This window comes from Helicoverpa armigera, chromosome 20 (genome assembly GCF_030705265.1).
Source record: "Helicoverpa armigera isolate CAAS_96S chromosome 20, ASM3070526v1, whole genome shotgun sequence".
Taxonomy (NCBI): domain Eukaryota; kingdom Metazoa; phylum Arthropoda; class Insecta; order Lepidoptera; family Noctuidae; genus Helicoverpa; species Helicoverpa armigera.
This window is the reverse complement of record NC_087139.1, coordinates 9,211,410-9,225,383: the sequence shown is the minus strand read 5'-3', so window position 1 is coordinate 9,225,383 and position 13,974 is coordinate 9,211,410. Positions and strand designations below refer to the sequence as shown.

General features: G+C 36.3%; 1 protein-coding gene across 1 annotated transcript in view; it reads left to right on the top strand.

The window, feature by feature from the left end:
* The window catches only part of LOC110382802 (cyclin-dependent kinase-like 1), a 29,001-nt gene extending 18,336 nt beyond the window's left edge, over positions 1-10,665 (top strand). Inside the window, exons 5-10 of the mRNA XM_064039641.1 lie at positions 1,250-1,323; positions 7,196-7,307; positions 7,764-7,906; positions 8,305-8,400; positions 8,699-8,830; positions 10,504-10,665. Coding sequence (XP_063895711.1) covers positions 1,250-1,323; positions 7,196-7,307; positions 7,764-7,906; positions 8,305-8,400; positions 8,699-8,830; positions 10,504-10,611 — 665 coding nt within the window. The 3' untranslated portion in view covers positions 10,612-10,665. The remainder of the gene's footprint in view (positions 1-1,249; positions 1,324-7,195; positions 7,308-7,763; positions 7,907-8,304; positions 8,401-8,698; positions 8,831-10,503) is intronic.
* The last annotated feature ends 3,309 nt before the right edge of the window (positions 10,666-13,974 follow it).

Here is a 13,974-nt window from a genome sequence, read left to right as displayed (position 1 = left end):
GGTAGGCTATGTCCTGTGCAGATTTGCTAGGCTATTTTTGTACCAAATTTTATTTAATCGGTTCGGAAGTTTTTACCTTGTAAGTGCGACGGATAGACAGAGCTACTTTTGATTATATTTGTAAGTAAGGATTATGCTGATTCTTAAGTATGATATAAACATATCTATAAGTGGTATGTTAATCTCAGATTTATTTTATTCAGATGAGGGTTTTAAATCAAGCAGTTTTAGCATTGTTTACATTTGAATATCTCCCACAGTGAGGCCACAACATGACGACAATTTTCACACCTTTTTAACAAAAGCGAAGCGAATAAACTTATTGTAGTAATTTATGAATGTCGTAAAATCATTTTATGTTCTAGCTTGTTAGGAGTCAAACTTAATAAGTGTGAAAAGCCTGGTATTTGTGACATAAAATTGTTTATTTGATATGTTTATGGTTTTTCGGGAAAATTTAATTTTATTCGTCTGCATTAGTTGAACAAATAATGAAGGGTTATTTACCCCGAAATACTGAAATTTTACTTAACTTTTAAAAGTTAACTCTTTCTGTCGTAATTAAAACAAATTGCTGCGACAGACACCAATTAAATTAACAGTAATTAATGAAGTTTGAGTGACGTTTTAGTATTCGGCTGTTAATCAATCAATTAAAAATATAAGGGTACCTAATCCCCTTCGTAATCGTCTTGAGTCGTGGTGGCCTAGTGGGTAAAGAACCAACCTTTCGAGTATGAGGGTGTGGGTTCGATTCCAGGGTCAGGCAAGTACCAATGCAACTTTTCTAAGTTTGTATGTACTTTCTAAGTATACTTAGACACCAATGGCTGATAAAAAGGTGAAGGAAAACATCTTGAGGAAACCTGGACTATAAAGTCTGAAATCACCAACCCGCATTGAGCAAGCGTGGTGATTAATGCTCAATCCTTCTCCATGTGAGAGGAGGCCTGTGCCCAGCAGTGGGACGATAAAAAGGCTGTAACAGTAACCTAATCCCCTTCGTATCAACTTTAGATGCTACCAATTTTAGAACACTCTTATTGCCTACTACCTACTTACCACTATCACAAATCACCATCATCATAAACAACGGAGCGATCTCCTCACCAATTTCTATAAACTATCCCAACCTATCCTATCTATCCTCTCTCCCCAGATAAATCACCATAATCCCCCGCAACAGATCTATCTACCCACCGATTCCTATAATCTATCCCAACCTATCCTATCTATCCTCTCTCCCCAGGTGGCAGTTGTTCCTCGGAGTACTCAGTGCACACCATGATACCCTTCGGCGTGGACGTTCGCAGGAGAGCTAGTAACTATATCATTTTGAAGGTTTTATGTAGCTAGAGTAATGATTTACGGTAGTTTGATATAGGTATATTAGGTATGTAGGTAGCTAGTAATGTTAACGAAGTCTAAAACGTCGTAAACGGCTGAGCTAAAAAAGGGTCAAGCGACAACATAAACGTCAGTTTTCTTAAAACAACTTGTTACTACGAATTTTCAAAGTAAGCAGTAAGAAAAACAGATGTTCAAAAATGTTGTCAGAGAAAATGGGCCTTTTGATAGTCCATCCTTACTAATATTATAAATCGGAAAGTGAGTTTGTTTGTTTGTTTGTTTGTTTGTTTGTTTGTTTGTTCCGCTTTCACGCCGTAACTACTGAACCGATTGCTTTGAAATTTTGCAGACGTAAAGTTAGAAGTCCGGATTAAATAATAGGGTACTTTTTATCCCGAAAAAAATAGATATTCCCGAGGGAAAAAAAAATATTGTTTGCTTGATGGATTGTAGATGGCGCTGTGTGTCGTTTAAAACAAGGTAATATATTGCAAACGAATATAAACATGTAAATTTAGAAGCTAAATGATACGATAATGAATCCCCGAAAATGAGGAATTCCCGAGGGATGATGTACAATTTGTTTAATCGTCTAAACTGTTTTTTTTACATCTACTTATATATTGCAAACGAATATGAACATATTTTAGAAGCTAAATGATACGATAATGAATCCTCGAAAATGAGGAATTCCCGAGGGATGACGTACAATTTGTTTTATCGTCTTAACTGTCTTTTTACATCTACTTATCCTGAAATAACTATAATTCAACGAATTACTAATTGGTATAAGTATTAGTCAAGTTATTTAGTTCTTGAGGTATGCGATAGATGGCGCTGGGTGTTTTTAAAACGTGGTCCACGCGAGCGAAGCCGCGGGCGGAAAGCTAGTCCTTACTAATATTATAAATCGGAAAGTGAGTTTGTTTGTTTGTTTGTTTGTTTGTTTGTTTGTTTGTTCCGCTTTCACGCCGTAACTACTGAACCGATTGCTTTGAAATTTTGCAGACGTAAAGTTAGAAGTCCGGATTAAATAATAGGGTACTTTTTATCCCGAAAAAAATAGATATTCCCGAGGGAAAAAAAAATATTGTTTGCTTGATGGATTGTAGATGGCGCTGTGTGTCGTTTAAAACAAGGTAATATATTGCAAACGAATATAAACATGTAAATTTAGAAGCTAAATGATACGATAATGAATCCCCGAAAATGAGGAATTCCCGAGGGATGATGTACAATTTGTTTAATCGTCTAAACTGTTTTTTTTACATCTACTTATATATTGCAAACGAATATGAACATATTTTAGAAGCTAAATGATACGATAATGAATCCTCGAAAATGAGGAATTCCCGAGGGATGACGTACAATTTGTTTTATCGTCTTAACTGTCTTTTTACATCTACTTATCCTGAAATAACTATAATTCAACGAATTACTAATTGGTATAAGTATTAGTCAAGTTATTTAGTTCTTGAGGTATGCGATAGATGGCGCTGGGTGTTTTTAAAACGTGGTCCACGCGAGCGAAGCCGCGGGCGGAAAGCTAGTTCAAAATAAACCAAGTCCAACATAATTTCCAAAAGCTAAAAACTGGTTTGAATATAGTCATCATAACAAAAAAAATACAAACATCCGAATTGAGAACCTCCTTTTTGGTAAGTCGCTGAAAAGTCCTCGTATATCGTGTCAGCATGCGGTATTTCAAATATAAATAAACATTTCATTCAAAATACGGTAAAGTGCATCATAAACAATAGGAATTATGTAACCCGTTACATACCTAGTGACCAATAAACATATTAATGTATTTTGCCATTGTTTTCACTCGATTATCTAGACGGGTTAAGCAGTAATACCCTATTTAAAATTAATATAAAGTGTGCCAAACCTATTTAAAAGTAAAATCTATTGAAATTATTAAGCACGCTCCTCATTTAACTAACTTTAATTGGGTCTCGGTTTGAATCGGTTCATTCAATAAGGCAAATGAGTAACGACCCTGATTTACGGGTTAAGGGGTCAAAATGTATCAGACATGACTGGTTATTTTATTAATATGCAATTTTTGCCTGTCACTGACTTTAAAACCTTGAAAATAATAATTATAACAGGACCAAAGTGGTGCTAAGCAGTGAAGGATATCTATCGTTTTACTTACTCGTGGTTAAATATGTCATAATTTAGACATCTAAGATGTATTAAATATATGTAAAATCAAATATTTTGTCCTAATTTAGTTATTTCATAGGTAAAAACATTACCCTCCTTCTGTACAGTCGGACAAAAATAAAGTCAACCGTTAACCTATAAAGCTTTTTTAAAACTAATACAAAAATGGTGTTAAAAAATCCAATATCATCGATAAAAACTTTCATTAATCATCATTTTATCGACAAAAACACTTCATTTTAATCCCTTTTATACAGAACCTGTCCACATTTCTCCTCGATCTAGGTGAACGATAAGCCTTAGACTGTTTTCCAGGTTGAGCTTATCGGCAATCGGCCTCTTGGCTGATCTAAACGGCTGATAAACGTATATCGACGATGTTGTGTATGGGGGAACGGAATAAATCGTTGTATGCATAATTTTCTTTCAAGTGCAGTTTTCATGCAACCCCTATGGAGTTTAAATTAGGGTTATGATTTTTTTGGAAAATGATGGGAGTTTTTTGGTGGTTGCGTTTTAATGGGTTGCCACATTTTTTTTCCATTTTGATAGCAATTATTATAATGATGTATGCGGTTTTTAAATACGTCTATCTAATACCTAACGAAAATTCCGTATCTAAGTGTATTTATAGAGAAGAAGTATGTATAGAGAGTGTTTAAATAGATTATATCAGTCACATTAAAAAAATTTATAAAAACATAAACGGTAAAGATTACCAATAAACGGTAAAGATTACCAATAAACGGTATCATTAGTAGCTTCTTGTTGACTTTAAAACAAACCTCTTTATAATTTAAAGTCTTGTAAACCACTTCTAACTGCCTGCATTTACCTTGAAATAGCTCCAGACACGTAATGAGGCTTTATTTAAACATACGCTACGGTATTTACGTACGGTACCCGTATATAAGTCACATACGTTGCATGCTTCACGTTATTTTCTCCGCACGTGAACCGTTTTTTATCGATCCAGGCTTTTAATGGTCGGTAATTCGATGATTTATTTGATTTGTGAGCCATTTAGCATGGTTTTTTAAACAAGCTATTATCTACCTTCTGCAGCGTATAATGACTTGCTTTTATATTTAATCGGTTATACTGAAAACTTGGAGGCAGCATAGGTAATAACTAATACTAATATTCTTTTTTTGTCCACACGGAAAGTTGCACGAGTCGTTATATCATTTATTTGGTTCTTTATTTCAGGCAACTAGGGCCCATAGAATACAGGCATACCTAAAGGCTATGCAGAAACCTTTCATATATGGGTGACTGCCATTGTGTTTTGCGAGAACTAAAGAGGGAATACAAGCAATGCTTTACATGGAACCTATCTGAATTTCTCAACCCAGTTATCTGGGCAACACTGTTAGACTAAGTAGTTTTCAGAATTTCTGCCTGCTGGACTACCCATAACGACAAATAATGACAGATTTGTTTAATCTGAATACGTAATATGAAACTCATGTAAGGTTGATTTTCAGCGAGTTATGAGATCAATATCAAAGTTGATGATCCAAACGACATGATGGCGTGTTACGATTTGTGTGTTTGTATGTATGTGTGTTGACATTGTTACTGTATAGACTCAGACGTCTGTTTAATTAGTAGGTGTCTGTAAAGTTCTCAAGTTCAGTGACCAGTGATAATAATCGTTTAATTTAAACTTTAAGTACTGTATTAATTTAAACTTTAAGTGGTCTCCTTGCGATTAAATATCGAATTGGTAACAGAAAGAGGTTTACATTTAACATTTTAACCCTGGTGTAAGCGTTATCTCAAAAACATTGGTATGTCGTCTCCGCAGACGATGACGTTGTTTCCTCAATAGTCCATGAAAGGTATTGGACTAACTTTATACCTTTCGATAAATCGAGCAAAAATATAGACTGAATGGTAAAAACTACTTATTGCCGAAAGAACGTAAAAAACACGAACCGTTGTTGTCACCCTGATAAATGTCAGGCTTGCGTATACGAACAGAACATAAATAAAAACCTTTTGGCTGTTAAATAAATGTTATTAGACAAGAAACACCATAGAACTCCCTAAGTAAACCTCGGTTACCGCACTGAAACTCATGAAAAAACCGCAGCGACCTCCAACCGTATGGCAATGCTAAGGCCAAGGTTTTTTACTTAATAAATATTAGGTAATGTTCTACAATACTGTTCCCGCTTTAATTTATAGTATAATGACCGGGTGTACGAATTTATTATACGTACTTACGTAATCGTTGGTTGGAAGGATAGACTGTAGAAATAAAAACGGTTTGGCTACATATTTTAAAATCGCTATTTCACGAATAAAGTTCCGGTCGTCACGGAACAGGTTATAGAAGTTTTCCTATCCATATTAACTTTCACTCAATCCATCTACTGACTCTTCGCTCGTCCCTCTTAATTTATCCTCAATCTGGTTTAAAACCTTCTTCCCAATATGACCATCGTAACTCGGCATCAAATAGCCATACCGATACATCTGGGTTCCATATAGTTCTTCCCTATACCGGAGCCACTTTCATTTGTTTTCTTTCACATAGGTATTTATAAATTTCGGTCTACTATAATAACCTTGGAGACATTTGAGACCCCAGACACCTTTAAGTTTCCAAGACAGAAACATGAGTATAATGTGCTCTTTGAGACAAAAACAGATGAATAAAAGATAGGCTTACGTTACGAACCTATTTATGCATTCGATCTTAGACACGCAGCAAATCACGGAAGGCTATAAATAGCCAAGGTCTTACCACCTACAGCCATAGGTTCTATTACATCTTACCAGGGGTTCTTAAGCCATTAATCAAACTATCCACAATAGGCAATCTATTTGCGGATCGCCTAACCTTTACCTCTGGTATTTAAAGAATACTCCTTTGTGATGGAAACGGCGTAGTTGGTAGCTGTTATGCTAATCGAAATACCTATATTTGCTGTGCCAAAATGTGCCTAACTTTGATTACTTAGTATTTTGGTGTAGGCGTCATCGATTTGAACAAAGCCAAATCAAAAACTTATTTAGGTAGTAAGTTATTCAAATTAGATTGCAAATTACTGAACTTTGAAACTAGAACCGTAGGTTTGTTGTATTTTGTTTTAGTTCGAGACCAATTTTACATAGTTTCCTTGAACTTTTACTCCTATAATACTGTTATTAATAGACTTTTAGATAGCATGACATCCATACTAACCTATCCGATCCTATCACCCTACCTACACCTTGATTATGGAGCTTGATTTCCTCTATCCAGAAACAACAGACAATCACTGAGCACTAGTGGATATGCAACATGGAAACTATTTAAAGCTATCCTAACTACTCCATGTACATACATGTATGGAGATAAGTTAGTAGGGAGAACATAGACTCATCAATTCATATCATTTATTGCATTCCATAATGTACATTTGGTGGAAAATATAAAATAATAGAGGTAGTCACAATTATGGACCCTGATGGGCACAGCAAAATATGTAGTTAGAAGAGAGGAAGGCGTTTAATGTAATATAGTAGTAGTCATCATCATGCATCATCAGCAACAACTGTTAATGCAGCGTTCAGACCAGAAGTTACTGCCCATTACAGTATATTCCCGGTACCCATACCGTACAGACGTATCCATCCATGGTTTTCACCAGTAACTAACAGTGTGTTTCCGCCAACATGTCCAGGCCCCGGGGAGAGCTACACAGACTACGTGGCGACGAGGTGGTACCGCGCGCCGGAACTGCTGGTCGGCGATACTATGTACAGTACACCTGTTGATGTTTGGGCTATAGGTATGTTTAACAACATCATCTTCACGTCATATCATCATCATCGCCCTTATTTTAGTCCCACTGCTGGGCTCAAGCTCAGGCCTCCTCTCACACAAGAACATTGAGCGTTAATTCGCTTCTTTCAGGCTTTTACATAGTGATTCTTCTATTAGCCACCCAAGGCCACAATTATATGTGGCCCATGTGGTGTTTATATATAAGTAAATAGTAATAAAAGGCCCCAAAGATATGAACGGCATCTTGCTGGATTCAGAGAATGTGGTGAATTAGTGACTGTTGTCAAGTTTTGTGCAATAGTTAGTAAATATGAGATAAACACTTTTTGTCCTATAAGTATTAACCTTATGCGATTTTCCATTGCATTTTTTTGCTCCATTACTAAATTCTAGCGCCTACCATTATATTCACGCCCACAAACACTAACATCATAATTTCATCAGGCGCCTCTCGTTCCAGGTTGCGTATTTGCAGAGCTCCTCTCAGGTGAAGCGCTATGGCCCGGCAAGAGCGACCTTGACCAGTTGTACCTAATACGGAAGACGTTAGGAGATCTGCTGCCTAGGCATATGACTATATTCTCACAAAATACCTTCTTTCAGGTTAGTGGATATTCTTCTTTACATACCTAGTTAATTTCAAAATAGAGGTATTTCTCTCCGGGGTGAATCCAGCCCTTAAAATTAGGTTGTAGGCCATAGAATATGGCTGAAAATTTACATAAATGTACTATATTGAAATATATATATGTATATACAGGAGTACCTACATAGGGGAAGGTATATAAGCGAGTTTAAAGGGGGAGTATCTATACATAACCCTATACATAAGAAAATTCATACATGATTTTATAAGGTAGCATAGGGTAGTGAATTAGGAAGTACATAAATCAAAAGAATAATAAAAACGGTAAATCAACCTTACCCAAACAGTAACGTTGAAAAATTTATCTTTACACTTGAAATAAGTGTAAAGATAAGTTATTCACCAATACTTGCAGGGCATGGCGTTACCCGAGCCGAGCACAGTGGAGCCGCTCGAGAAGAAGATCCCGCAGCGGTACTCCTGCAACGAGCTCGTCTTAGACTTTATGAATGTAAGTACTTACGGGACATTGGCAAGAGAGTTGTAGATATGTAGCGGCGATAGCCTATAAGGGAAACAAAAAAGGTATCGAGAAAATAGAAGACAGCTGAAACCCTGAGCTTGAGCTGATTTTTAAGCTCATTGGATTTTTTTATATCAGCACACCTTTTCCCTGCGAAGTTAGAAGTGGCTTTTTGTTGGGGAAAGAACCTCCTGTCTCTTCATGAACAGAGAATACACATAATTCAAACCCAGAATGGCAGCATGGAATCTTTATCCTTACTTAATCTTACTTTCTCCACTTTCAGAAATGCCTAGACAAAGACCCCATGGTGAGGTGGACGTGCGAGCAACTGCTGAGGCACCCCATCTTCGAGAACTTCCTCTTCACAGTACCACATTCAGACCACGAGGAGTACGAGAGATCTAGAAGAGCTCAGGTGAGGTCCATCGAAGTCACGTCCTTTAAAAATGTTGAAGTCCCCAAAATCTTCTTGTATTCTTCCCTTTCACATTTTTTGTTCGAAAAGACGAGTTGCAAGAGGGTGTAAGATTGCAAGCCCTTCCATCATTGTTAAAAGGCTACATTGTATATTATGAAATGCCGAAAGGTGCTTGAGTGGAGACCATGGACTGGCAAACATAGCATAGGTTACCAACGAGATGGTTAGACGAGCTAACAAATAAACAACAAAGATAACAATAAAGATAATAAACTAAAACTACTGTCATATACCTAAGTAGATGTAAGCTTAACTAATAATTATTTCTAGATATTGTTAACTTCTTATAAATTAATGTAATATATATATATATATTTATAGTTTAAGTCATTATTATAATACTTTAGTTTTAAGTTAATTTGCTGCGCCCTAACAGGGTAATGTGTACCTAGCATAAGATGCATCTGTATACATTTTGCAATAAATAAATAAATAAATAAACAAATATAGGGATTGGACGCAGGCAGCTTCCAACCGATCCTTTTGGAAATCAATTGGGGCCTGTCTTTAGCAGTGGGGATCCTATGGCTGAAATGATGATGACGATAGGTACAATATTACACACAGGCATTTTATATACCTTGATAGTTCTTTCATCATCTCCCGAGCTTTTTCCCACCTATGTTGGGGTCAGCTTCCCCATATCTCCTTATACCTACATAGTTCTCCTAAAAAATACCTAAAGGGGCTTTGCAAGCCTTTTCACAAATAATTCTAATCCTACAGCGTGAATTTATGAACCGCTTGAACGCTGCCGATGTCGTGCCGGAAGAGTCGCCCGTAGAAATGAGTGTCGTTACCTCTACGTCTAAGAAAAAGTCTAATAAAAAGAAGAAATAGATTGCCATAGCAGACTTTAGTGTACTCGTGCATTGAAGCAGAAGTGATATGAAGTGAAAAGTACGACTTATGTTGTTGAGATCGTTCCATTCCATAGCCCTTGTTTGCCTAGATATTTTCCATTAGAACTTAAGTAAAGTCATATCTTATAAATTAAATCATCAAAATGACCCATAATCTCGCTCGCTGTGGGTACAGCGTTAAGGCGTGTTGTCAGACTTCCTTCCTTCCGGAGCCCACAGTGTACCCAGGGCCGCGGTAACTCCTTCGAACAACGCTGCCACCCTGACAGGCTTTGGCCCTTAGGGGCTCGCAGCGTTCCCCCTGAGTAATGGGTTATTTTTTTGTAGTATTTGGATATCAATTTCATTTACCTATGTAGTTATAACAGCAGTAGGTTTTCTAAAAAAAAAAATATTACCGCACTTAGTAATTGTAGTGGGTAAGTTACATTTAATCGATAGCATTGCGTGTAGGAATGAGTTTCGCGTACTTATGCCATTTTTTAAGTAGTTAGCAATTACCGAAATATGATTTAGAAATAGTGAGAAATAACTTCCAGCCGATTCTGACTGTTACAGAAAATACTGCGGCAAGAATATGATCAAAAGAAGAAGTGTATTTTGGATACAATTACCCAGTTCTACAATATTATAATTGTATGAAATAATAAACCACATCCCTAGAGGGCTTTTTTTGAACATATCATATTTGAAGACGGACAAAAAAGTCTGGTTAATAAATTCTAAAATCCTGATGTTCTCCCACAGGTACAATCATCACCTCTGCTGCCCCAACTGATAGTGACCGACCGGAGTCAGCCGGCCAAGAACAAGAAGTCTGAGCTGGACTCCCGGAGTCACCTGCCGACCATCTGACTACCGCCCCGCGTGCGGCCCTTGCCTTTGTGATTAAATGGAAATACTAATTCATTGTGGAGTTTTATTTGGGACATCAAATTATTCATTATCATCATGTTTAAAAATGGGCTATGAGTGTGAAGGAATAGTGAGTACATCTGTGTCTTCACACTGGGCTGATCTTATAAGAAGAACAGCCGCCGATGGCCAACAATCGGCTAAGACAACATCATCATCATCAATCAAAAATTTTAATTAACTCCTGTGTGCTGTGAAAGAAATGTTGAATGATTGTCTCTGATCGGACCAGCTATTGAGATTAGTGTTTTCAGGCAAAAAAACTCTTCAGCTTTATAATATTAGCTAAACATAAAAGTACAAGAGTGTGAAAACTGCTAACTTGTTGAATATATGAACATTATTCGAATTTTTCAAGTCTTTCAATAAGTTTTGATCTGTAAATAGATTTATAGTAATATGCTGCAAGATTTTACTTTTTTCTTTTTGAATTTATGTAGTTTTATGGCAGAGATGAATACTGCATGTTACAGTGTGAAATTAGTCAAATGTTTTAACCGGATATCTGCAAATAAAACTATAAAAATCAATTTACCTGTTTTTATTCTAAAATTATTATTTTAAACTAGTTACGTTAGGTACATTACAAGACGCCTTCAATATGCTTACACGTTACAGTTCATATTTACAAGTTAAGGTGAATGGTGCCATCACTCGGAGAGGTTGAAGCCTTTCAATGCCTGAAACAAAAGAAAATCATATTTAGACTTACTAAAACAGATGTTTGTCACATGACTAGGATTTTTTTTCTTCCATGTGGCATCTCCGCTATTTTTCTCCTCTCCGTGAGTAAGCTTTAACTTTAGCATCCGCCTATAAAAACATGGGCACTTGCTTGTTCCAAATCAAAAAAAAGTCCGAAAAACTATTAAAAATGTTAGGAACAACATGTAGGTGTTGTTACAAAACCTAGTTGTGCAGGACCTTACTCTTCAGTATAAAATATGCTGTGGTCAAATGTCAACAAAAACCAAATATTATTGTAGGTGACTGATAATAAAGTAACTATTAAGGTAATCTGTGGTATTAGGTTATCACAACCCGAACTGGCTTATGGTATGTAAAACAACACAGGTTGATAACAGCCGTTTACTAGGAATGTTGATGTTATATAACAGAAATTCTATAGACATCCAACAATCACACTTTATCGGCATCCCAAAGACAACGCACTGACCAAAATATTATGATGTAAATTCTATAGACCGCTAAAATGCAAGTTTAAGTCTTGCCTTTTTGCTCTAGCAATACTCGCAGTTTCTCATTCTTTTTAATTTCTACGAAATTAGTGAAATAATTAGGTAATTACCTTAGTGATCGGCAATTTATTCCTCTCCTCCTGCGACACCAGTGCATCAACTTGCTGTAGTTTGTACCACCCGTAGTGGGCTCCCACAATCATAGGCACCATTATTAGAACTACCAAGTTCTTCTTCATGAACTGTCCCACATTCATTTTGTAAGATTTTGACTTCAATATTTACCGTTTTGGTTATGTATGAATGAAAAAATTTGGATTTGAATCAGAATAATATAGGAATTTGACAAGATCTTGTCTTTTTCTAGATTTATATAATGCGACCAATTTAAAAGTAACTTTCAGTAGCAGATAACCTTTCGTGTAAGGAGATATTTATTTTTGCCGTTTAATGTAAATAAAAACAGCTGTCAATAGTTCAGAAATACGTCCTAAAAGTTCAGTTTTACATGCTTTTGAATAAACTTAAATAAGTGTATAAACATGAAATGAAATGAAATGAAATGAAATGAAATGAAATGAAATCGTTTATTTTGCAAGTTGGACATTACATCACTTTTACACGTCATTTTAAGAATGCTGAGGTCGGCATTTCCTAACTGACTGATCCCTGAGAAGAAACGCCGAAACAAACTCAAGGGTCATAGTCTCTTTTAAAGTCCAAACATGTTATAAATCAAGTAATATCATGTGTGAGTGTCACCATGTACGCGGTCTGGAATGGCCTTTTGAGGAAAGAGCCACATCAGGCTGGAGCTGACCAGTCCCAACAGACGGCACGCATGCATCAGTCGTCGTGTAGCTCAAACCATATCTTAGGGAGCTCAACGACCTGTCACACGACGATACCAGATCTGCAGAACATTTGCGTAGGCCATTCAAAAATACTCAAACCCGCCAGACAGTATTTATGTTATAAGAATATATAATGTTGCTCGCATACACGATACTCACATTCACAATAATAATAATAAAAAAAAATACAATTATAATATATAAATGTCAATAAACAATGTCATTAATAAAATGTTATCTGATGATAATATATATTTAAATGTCAAAAGTAACAATACACAGGCATTTGAAAAGATATCATTCACTAAGCGAGCAGCTCATTCCCAAGCTTTTTTATCATTTAAATAATCAGATATTTTGTAATATCCTTTTTTCAAAAGTTTGGATTTTATATGATTTTTAAATTTCTTGATAGGCAAATCACGAACCGCTTTGGGAAGTTTATTGTAAAAGCGTATACATTGACCCATGAACGAGTTGCTTACTCTGTGGAGGCGAGTAGCATGTACAGCAAGATTATGTTTATTCCTAGTATTTATGCTATGAACATCAGACATTTGAACAAAGTCTGATATGTTTTTATGAACGTACATTAAATTTTCAAAAATGTATTGAGAGGCAACAGTCAGAATATTTATTTCTTTGAATTTCTCTCTGAGAGAAACTTTTGGACCCAGATTATAAATGGCTCGAACAGCTCTTTTCTGTAAAATAAATATAGTTTCAACATCCGCACAGTTTCCCCAAAGGAGGATCCCATACGTCATTGAACTATGAAAGTAGCTAAAGGCCCCAGTACACGTTGGCCTGTGTTGGGCCAAGCTGTGCAATGCACAAATGTAGGCCACGATCAAATGGTGTTTACACATTGGCGCATGGCTCATTCCTGCCTTGCAAACCACGTGCGATGGACGTCGAATTATTAAGGCTTCGGCTATTTATTTGTACACTACTATAAATATTTATATTACACTACACTACTATATATATTTATATTATACTACACTACTATATTTACTACTATATTTATTTTTACACGCAACACAAAAGTGTACTTTATCCTCAGCGGTCGGTGACGAACTAAACATTGGCCGAATGTGTAAACACCACACGCCAAGCTGGGCCAAAATTCCTTTGATGTGTGCCCAAAAAACCGACAACTCGCCGAATGCGCGCCAACCTTGACAAATGTCCGCCAACCTGCACCAATACCCCGTGTACACATTGGTGATGGCGTGTATTGGCCGCAC